General features: G+C 43.0%; 1 protein-coding gene across 3 annotated transcripts in view; it reads right to left on the reverse strand.

The window, feature by feature from the left end:
- Positions 1 to 4,935, reverse strand: part of LOC119275406 (GDSL esterase/lipase At5g45910-like) — a 6,432-nt gene extending 1,497 nt beyond the window's left edge. The window contains exons 1-6 of one of the 3 annotated variants that reach the window (XR_005135671.1): positions 4,595 to 4,933; positions 4,279 to 4,494; positions 4,037 to 4,185; positions 2,612 to 3,935; positions 1,294 to 2,040; positions 825 to 1,214 (exon numbers count right to left, since the gene is read on the reverse strand). Coding sequence is in view for 2 of the 3 variants with exons in the window: in XM_037556229.1 (XP_037412126.1) it covers positions 3,659 to 3,935; positions 4,037 to 4,185; positions 4,279 to 4,494; positions 4,595 to 4,838 (886 nt within the window). In the remaining variant the exon portion in view is untranslated. Of the gene's footprint in view, positions 1 to 824; positions 1,215 to 1,293; positions 2,041 to 2,611; positions 3,936 to 4,036; positions 4,186 to 4,278; positions 4,495 to 4,594 lie in introns of those variants that run through there. The other 2 variants (XM_037556230.1, XM_037556229.1) reach the window with 2 other exon arrangements.
- Positions 4,936 to 10,154: the final 5,219 nt, after the last annotated feature.

The following is a 10,154-nucleotide window of genomic DNA, read 5'->3' on the forward strand; positions in this document are numbered from 1 at the left end:
TCCCGCCACTCGTTTCCCGCCATATGTTCCCGCCAACTCTTTCCCGCCACTCGTTTCCCGCCATATGTTCCCGCCAACTCTTTCCCGCCACTCGTTTCCCGCCATATGTTCCCGCCAACTCTTTCCCGCCACTCGTTTCCTGCCAACTGTTGTCGTTCTTTCCCGCCATTTTCTCCTCTCTACCTATAAAACCCCCTTCAGACCGAGGTGGATAAGCATTCCAGTGTAGTTTAGTTGAGATGTCTCATTATCCTTTCGATCGTAGTTTTCACCCTGGGATGAGCAGGACTCTTCTGAGCCTAGCTACCGATTTCAGGATGGACAATAGGATAGTTCCATGGGACGAACTCACCGGTAGTGACACCATAATGAATGAGTTGGCTCACCAATTACGTAGGTCTGGGTGGCCAGAAAGGACGTATGAAGAGGTACGTAAAGAACTTCTTAGGATACATGAAAGGTGGAAGAAGGTGGTGGTGCCGAAGAGTGAATCTTTCAGAAGGCTTTCAGCAAATAATCCATTATTATGGATTGAGGAGAGCGAAGACGAAGATGATATCTTCATGCCACCGCTTCCGGGTTCTGCATCGTCGAAGGGCAAGGTTTCTTCATCGTCGAAGGGCAAGAGTTCTTCATCGTCAAAGGGCAAGAGTTCTGCATCGATGGAGGATGACGATGATGACTTCATATAGTTTTATGTTGTATGTTGTAAGTGCACTCGTACGTACCGTTTAATTTAGATGTAGTTCTATGTAGTTGTTTGTACTGTCTTGTTGTACGAGCATTCTGTTCTATCTAAATATGATGTTGTAGTTCGGATAATATAGTACTAAAATAGAGTAGGCATATGTCTCATACATAAGTACATAGTCATTTGTCTCATACATAGAATAGACATAAGTCTCATACATAAATAGATGGTAATGTCTGTACTGATAGATAGAAGCGTCAGTGACGACGTCTGGCCTCGAGGGGAGGCGGATCTGGAATCGGCGTCCATCCCCATCTGTCAGGTGCCCTAATGGGACACGGTGCAATCTCAGACTCTTCCTGGTCATGCTGTGTATCCTGTGTGGGGCCTGGTGGAGGAGTCGAAAACATGTTCATCCAGTGGGTGTGCTGCGACATCGGAGCCTGTATGTGATCCTCGGGATGATGATCACTCCTCCACGTATCATGTGATGCCGACATAGACGCATGATATCCATAGGCTCCTGCACGACGGAACTTTAAGTCATGAAGTCTGATGCCGCCTGAACTAATATTGAAAACAATAAATATGAAGACACACACCTGCTGGCTGAATCATGTCCATCATTCACGGTCATTGCAGATGAGAAGTCATGATTCCACCATGCAGGATTCGGGACCTCCGCTGCATTTTCTTCTTCATCTGACTCACCAGAATCATCGGCATAACCCCTTTCAACATCAGTGTCTTCTTCTTCCATCTAGTCCTGCATGTGCCCATCTACCTCGTCAGCGTCAACCTCGCCATTGTATTCACCATTGGCATTTCCCCCTTCTACCTGACTATTCTGCCCTGGTTCATAACCATAAGCATTTCCTCCTTCTACCTGACTGCTCTGTCTTTGTTCGTAACCATCATCTCCAGCATTTGACATAGATAGCCGCCTACCTACACTGCTCTGCCCAGGATCGTTGCCACCTTGGCCTTCATGTGCAGTGACCCCCTTCACGACGGGAAGCACTAAAGCAATAGGATTGCATCCCCTTCGTTTACAACCTTGTAACCACCGCACCCAATCGGAGTCTCGCTCTATTGGCCTCAAATAAAAGTAAATTATTGTACTTGACCGTGTCCACAATGCATGAACACCGACGGTGTGTGTTTCAGTATCAAGACCTAAACTTGCCGCAATCCATTCTTTCAACTGACTGACAGACCATGTTTGAGGTGCGCTCATTGGCACATCTATGTGAGTAAATTCACTCAGATCAGCTCCCATCTCAGTTGTTTGGACAGTACCAGGACCGTAGTAAAATCTGATGTTCACTACATCAGACATCTTGGCTCACCTGTTTTTTTTCACAACGAAATACAATTATTAAGCAACAACTTAAAATACCCGCACTAACAAATATTAGGCACTAAATAGTTGACATCTAAATAAAATGCTCACCGGAACCGGAACGGGAAAAAAATGCTCACCACGAAAGATTTTAATATTTCACTGACTGCCTATATTACGGATTTAACCGGAGCAACTACAAATATTGACAATCCTAATTAGTACACATCCATATATAGTCCGGAATATTACCGGAGCAACTACACATTTTTACACAACTAATTAGTTGATATCTAAATAAAATGCTCACCGAAACCGGAACGGGAAAATAAAATGCTCACCACGACCACCTAAATATTTACGTTTACTACTCGAGCAAATAATATTCATATAGTCCGAAATATTACCGGAGCAACTACACACTTTTACGCAACCAATTAGTTGACATCTAAATAAAATGCTAACCGAAACGGGAAATAAAATGCTCACCACGACCACCTAAATATTTATGTTTACTACTCAAGCAAATAACAATAATTACAAGCAACTTCGAAAAATAAATGTTTGCTCAAATATACCCTTGAAGCGTGCGCGCGAACGACGAACGGCGGCCTTCAATCACTGGAACCGGAGCCGGAAACTCCACCAAACTCCTGCAGCTTCACCTCCACCACCACCTCCACCTCCACCACCGCCACAACCTCCACCTCTGCCTCCACAACCTCCACAAATGAGCTGAAAAAATGCTCCAACAAAATCTTCAGCACAACCACCACAAGCTACCCCATCAGTAGATCGAGGTGTCTTTTGGCTCCTCTAGCTAAGTAGAACCCATTCACGGTGCCAAATCCGCAAAAAAACGGGTCATTTTGGTGTATTAATTGGAGCTATTTCGGGTTGGAGAGAGGAGGAAGGAAGAAGAACAGAGAACGTTGTGCTGTGCGTGAGGTGGGGAAGGAAAAGAGAAGGAGAAGGGAAAGAAAAAGAGGCTGCGCTGCGGGCCCGCTCCCTGTCGGCCTGCCGCTGGCCGATCGGTCGGCAGCTGGCCGACTGGGGCGCCCGTGAGTGCGCCCGCGCCGACAGCTCCCGGGGCGACCTGGCCGGGCCAATAGTCGGCCCACGCGTGGCCGATTGCCTCTCTGTCGGCCTGCAGTTGGCCGAGAAGGCCCTGTCGGCTTGCAGCTGGCTGACTAGGAGCAGTCGGCCAGCTGTGGGCTGATTGGATAATATTTTCGAAAAATATTATATCAGCGTAATATTTTTGTAAATTAATAAAAAAATGTATTATTTAAAAAAATTAGCTCCTGGTCAACTATTGACATCATGCTTTCAGGGAAAAACTAAGTAGTCTGTCATCATGTAGAAAATGTAGCGATGATGTAGATACATAAGTTTACAAACATCGCATCCGGTCATTGAATTGTTCTTTGCTTCCAACCTTGATAGCGAGTTGGCACAATTTCTACTCTGTTTCTTGCATTTAGATGTAGGAACATTTCAACAAAAGTTAGCGACATCATCAAGAACGACTTTGCTAAATCATGCATGACCATTTCTCATGATGAAAAGTAACAAGGAACAGCACAGCATAGACTAAATGAGCTGCACGCATTCCAAAAACTCACCCCACTTCTCGGCGTGCAGGACGAACTGCGTGACGGCGGTGTAGTAGTCCGCGTACATGATGCGCACGCCGGGGTGTTTCTTCCGGAGCCCGGCGATCTTCCGCTGCAGCAGGGCGTTGTGCACCCAGGACAGCGTGTTAAGGTCCTTGATGCAGCCGCTGCGTGGGCCGTACATCTCCGGCTGCTGCTTGAGGAAGATGGACAGGTACACGGGGAAGCAGCCGATCGGCAGCACGCCCGGCACAACCAGCTCCACCGCCCCCTCCGCGATCAGCTTCTGCACCCAAGAAAGCAAGCCGGGCAGTAGGGTGATTGAGATTACTACGCACATGGAAACGAGATAAGTAAAGTACGCCTGAGACTGAGAGAGACGAGCACCTCGATTCCCTTGCCGATGGAGTCGACGATGTGCGGCACGAACGTGTGCACCTTCTGAACCGGGAGGAACGCGCCGAGCGCCGCCGCGTAATCGTTCCCGCCAAACTCGCCGACGATGAACAGCGACCGCCGGAACAGGTCCCTGCACTCTGATTTCCGATCGAGGTGCAAATAAGTACTACGATGTAGCGAGCCGCACACAGCGTATCAGCATAACATATGTATATGCATAGCAAGTGAACCTTCTGGCGAGTTGCAGATGGATGGCTTCATGTCTTGAAACCACTTGAGCTGGGTGTGCAGGGAGCCGGAGTTCCAGACCGTGTGCCTCATCCCACGCGCCTCAAAGAAGCTCGTGTCCAGCGACGTGCCGCCGGTGATCGCGAAATTGGCACCACGGTGGAACGACGCGTTGTGCGCCTTGGACGGCGGCAGCAGAGGCAGACCCAGCTCCTGCGCTGCACATTGCCACAACCAGGGAAATATCATCAAGAACACACGCACACGTACAATCGGTCGATCGGTTTAATCCGATCAAAGTTGGAAAGACGAGCGTACCGATGAAGTCGACGACGAGGCGGCCATCGGAGACGCGCCCCGTCGGGTACCCGAAGTACGTCATGCCATACGGTAGGCGCGCCGTGGCGAGGTACTCCGGGATGCCATCCACGACGAGGTTGCCGGCGTCGGCGAGGGAGTCGCCAAAGTTGAAGATAGCGGCGTACTTCTGCGCGGCCGCGTGCAGCGGCCAGAGCCCGGCGACTATGAGCGCGAAGCCAATTACGGACTCGAACCTCATCATGACGAAAATTGATGGTACGCTCGTGAGCGCGCCCCGGGTGGTCGTCTCTCGCTGTACGTGTGTATCGTGTTTGCAACGGGGTGGTTTCGTGTACGTTGAGATCTCTCTTATACTACTATGTTGCACCATGGTCCATGATGGGGAGGGCCGACCTGTTATACGCACGGCACTTTGCTTTGCTTTGCCTGACTACCGCGGCGGGATTTCAAAATGATTTGTGGAAGTGGTCTTAGGATGAACATCCTGGTTTAGCTAGTAGTCTAAGATTAGGTGTTCACTTTAGCTACTTGTGATTTGCCTGAATTTTGACTTTGAGTGAGTCGATTTTCTGGCCGTTGATTTTTTGCTCTGCCATTTGTGCTGCATTTGTTTTTCTGCCTGTGATGTTTGTGGTACTGGGATTGTTTTTCTCAGTCGATTTACTAATAGGCCGAATCCCATTAACTGAGCCCTCCTCTCTCCCTTTGTTTGTTTTATGTTTTTTTTCTGTTGTTATGTGTTTTCGCATTTTTTTTTGTTTTTCTCTGTTAGTTAGTTTTTCTTTTTCTTTCGTGGGTATATTTGGGATGTTGGATGGGTGTAAATGCATATACGTAAATACTATGCAATATGTGCGGAATTACACTATTATATGATTATTGTCTGCATACTGCAAAAAGTGCAATTTTTTAGCAAAATTGTGTGCAAGTTTTTCTTTTAAGTTTTTTTCATTATCTTTCTTCTTTAAATGATAACACTATTGCTACTGATTGTTCTGTATTTTGAATGTTTTTCGTAATTATTTTGTTTTGAAAGTTTATTCTTGCATACTTTTGAAAACGCTATTTTGTTGTGAATATTGTGTGCAAATGTTGTCATTTTTTTAATTCCTTACTTCTTATAGGGTAATATTGATGCCACTAAGTTACTATTCCTTAGAAAAGTTTATTATTTTGATTTTGTTTAAGTTTTCATTTAATTTCTTTCTTCATTAAGGATAATACCAATGCAATTAATTTAAGAAAATTGTGTGTAATTTTTTTATTTTTTTATTCTTTTCTTCCTTTTTAAAAGGTAATATCAATGCCACTAATTTATTCTTTCGTAGAAAACTTCATTATTATGATTTTGTTTTAGTTTTTGTTTCATTTCTTTCTTCTTAAAGGGTAATACCAAAGCCACTAATTCATTCTTTCTTAGAAATATTCATTATTTTGATTTTCTATGAGTTAGTGATTCTTTTTTTATTTCTTAGAAAACTTCATTATTATAATTTTCTACCTTTTATTTCATTCTCTTTCGTCTTAAAGGGTAATGCGACCAATTCATTTTTTCTTAGAAAAAATTAATTATTTTGATTTAATTTTATTTTTAGTTTCATTTCCTCTTTTCTTTAGTGGCAATACCAATGCCACTAGTTCATTACTTATTAGGAAACTTCATTTTTAGTGAAAAATCTATTATTATATGTTTGTTCTTGCATATTTAAAAAAGTTCAATTTCTATGTACATTTTGTGAAAATTTTGACAATGTTTGTTTTAGATAATTTTTTATTTTTGTTCCTCGTAAAGGGTAATACAAATCCCGCTAATTCTTTTTTCCTTAGAAAACTTCATATTCATAATTTTTTTGTCCATATATTTTATTTTTGTTCCATTTCTTTCTTTCTTAATGGGTAATCCCAATGCCACTAATTCCTTTTTCCATGGGAAACTTCATTATTTTTATTTACTTTTAGTTTTATTTCATTTTCTTTCTTCTTTAAGTCTAATATCAATGCCATTAATTCATTCCTTCTTAGGAAACTTCTTGTTTGTGAAAACTCCTCTATTATATGTTTATTCTTTCATATTATAAAAAATGCAGTTTCCGAGTAAATTGTGTGTCAGTTTTATCATTATTTCCTTTATTTTCTTTCTTCTTAAATGGTGATACCAGTGCATCTAATTCATTCTTTCTTAGAAAACTTCATTCTTTTTATTTTGAGAAGTAGAGACGCCATAGATCAAATAGCAATGCGCAACTAATTCATTCATTCTTTGGAAAACTTCCTCTTTTTGCAAAATTCCACAATTACATGTTTATTCTTGCATATTACTATAGCAAAGTGCAATTTTACGTCAATTGTGTGCAAAATTTGTCATTTTTTGTTTTTGTCTTTCTATATAGGTAATATCAAAGTCACTAATTAATTCCTTCTTAGGAAACTTCCTTTTGCAAAAACAAAAATCACAAGTATATGTTCATTTTTGCAAATTTTGTCATTATTTATTTTAGTTTTAAATTTTCTTTCTTCTTAAAAGGCAATATCAATTCACTAATTCATTCTTCCACAGGAAACTTCATTTTTTATTTTTGTTAGTGGCACTAGTTCTTTCATTGGACTGGCACACAATACAAAGAGGTTGATAAACATTGACCAAGTGGGGTTCCCTGTAGCTTGTGATCCAGATGTCTTCACATTTTATCTTCATTATTATTTGTCTTCTTTGTATCTCTCGTGTTCAAAGATGGCTGTTTATGCAAATTAGTAGGATATACTACACTATATGTGCGCGTACAAAAAAGTATGATTTTCTTTTGAGCTGTAGAAGTCTGTTTCTTTGAAAATTAAAAATTAAGAAACATACTCATAGTGCCGATGCTAACATTATTCAGTATAGGGTGGGTATTCTCTAAAGAACATTTCTATGTGTACGTCACTTTTAGTACGGTGGATCACTTGTCGTGCAAGAATCGGACTACAAACCATCGTACGTTAAGTAGTTCCATTCTCTAAATGTACTGGAATGTGGTGTGGTTGTGCTTTAATCTACTCCGAGCGAGCTAGCTAGCATGCATTTGGTGCGCACAGCATGCAACATGCACACATGCGCGTGGTGGGACGAAGCAATGTAATAACAGCATCTGCCCACAGCCCGGTAGCTCGCCGAGCCAATGCTGCAAATTTGACAATTATGACTTGTGGACCAAATCATTTCACAAAATGAACTGCCTTGAAAAAAATTCATTCAGTTGACCGTTTTGAGTGGCGCCTGACACGAAGACGCCACACCCTACAGTACAGGGCCTAGCATGCGGGCATTGCCCTTCTATCCAGCGTGGCAGCCCCGGGGCCCGCACCGAGCAATGCAGTGCCTCAGAGCTAGGCGCCACACATGTAATAGGCATTGCAATGTGACTTAGATGCAGCCGCTCGCCCTCCCCCACCCCACCCGTTCAGTTACAAAAGCAGCGGCGTCTGTGGCTGCCTCCTCTCCCCCTCTCAATCCCTCTCCCACATCCTTCAGATCTGATGATTTGGTCCATGGGTTTCTTCACCAATCCATCCTAGAAGGTACTCTCCTCCAATCCCCTTCTTTCTATCCATATAATGTATCTTATTTTAAAAATTTATGGAACCTTTGTTTGATTAGATTAGAATGTTGCATGTATATAGATTTGTGGAACCCTTGTTTGATTAGATTAGAACGTTGCATGCATATAGATTTGTGGGACTTCAAGATTTGTAGATAATATGTAATTATTATGTAACCCTAGTTTAGTTTATTTGTATTGGAAAGATATGCTTTGGATATATATGTTGCGATGTTATTTGTATTGAAAAGATAATCGTATTGAACCTTGCATAAAGTAGGCCTAGTTTAGTTTATTTCTATCGAAAAGATATTCGTATTGACAAGAATGCTTTGGATACATATGTTAAGATGTTATTTACATGAAACCATTCAAGAACATTATATTGTTTTGGATACATATATTAGGAATTATAGGGAGTAAGCTAATGTATGTTACTTGTTTGAAATTTGTAGGATGGTTTGGCTTCTCGATAATCATTTGGACCATCAACACAGGGCGTACTTTATGTCGGTGCAGCAGCGGGTAATTATGAAAGTGGCCGATATTATCAATTTCGTGTTTATTTCAGACACAAATGCCCCATATGTAATTTCCCGATTTGCTTGTTTGTAGGAGCTTCAACCTCTGAAGATTCGGTCTCACGGGGTCAACCTTGGGGGGATGCGCTATGATGAGCGGCACACACCATATGTAAGGGAGACATGACTCCTCCCTTTCATTCAGTTGGTCAGCCGGTCAACGCCACCCTTCGATGCTGCAGCACTCACCGCGCTTGTTGATCATTGGAGGCCGGAGACACACAGTTTCCATCTTCAGACCGGGGAGATGACCGTGACGCTCCAGGATATTGCTATGATCGCCAGTCTTCCTATCGAGGGGAATCCTCTTTGTATGAGCACCGATTCTGATGGGTGGTGCGAGCAGATGCATGCCCTTATCGACATGATTCCTCTAGAGCCTCGGGAACCAGAAGCAGAAGACAAGAAGAAGGAAAGAGTCGCAACCGGTGCTCCTTACACCTGGATTGCATGGAACTTCGGTACTTGCCCTGAGGATGCTAATGAGGATGAGGTCAAGACATATTCTCGTGTCTACATGTGGTACATTATATCCAGGACTATGTTTGCTGATGGCACGGGCAAGAATGCTCCATAGATGTGGCTGAAGGCGTTGGCCGTCTTCGATAGCAAATGGAGTTGGGGTTTGGCGACACTAGCTTACTTATATAGACAGGTAGACAGTTGTTTCTTTTTCACTTCATTTTGCTACATTATCAATGCGATCTTCCTGTTAATTCAACCATGTTCTCTTTTATGTGCAGTTGGATGAAGCATGTTGTAGGACCTCAAAGGACGGAGGTATTGGTGGTTGTATGCTCGCACTTTCTGTATGGAGCTGGGAGCGATTGCCGATTGGACGACCAAAGACCGTAAAGTACGAGGATTGGGACGACAAAGACTACCCACTATGGTACCCCACTTGGGCTTACAAGTGGATGTGTTAAATGAGACGACGGATGATCCCTCGGTCATGTACAAGTTGTGCACGAGCGAGATGGACAAGATTATGACTGAGCAGGTGACTTGACATTGCATAAGTGATTCTCATGCTTCTCGTAACTCGAAATCAGTTTTGCATTCTATACTATTTTGCACTTGGAATGGGAACCATATGGAAAAGGGGATAGTTTTGGTAACCCTAGAGACTTCGTGCTGAATCCGATGTGCCTTAGGGTTAGGGATCTTTGGCATATGTGGTGCCCACTCATATGCAACTGGGCAGTTGAGCTTCACATGCCACATCGGGTGTATCGCCAGTTTGGTTTGGTCCAGCCACACCCGCCGGAGTGGGAGGACATGGACAAGTTGCTACATGCATAAGATAGAATTAACCTTGAGCACTTAGCAACTTCATGGCGGTTTCGATGGTGCTAATATTTTGTTTATAACTTGCAAGTTGGATAGGAGAAGGCAGCG

The sequence above is a fragment of the Triticum dicoccoides genome, chromosome 3B (assembly GCF_002162155.2).
Source record: "Triticum dicoccoides isolate Atlit2015 ecotype Zavitan chromosome 3B, WEW_v2.0, whole genome shotgun sequence".
NCBI classification, from domain to species: Eukaryota; Viridiplantae; Streptophyta; class Magnoliopsida; order Poales; family Poaceae; genus Triticum; species Triticum dicoccoides.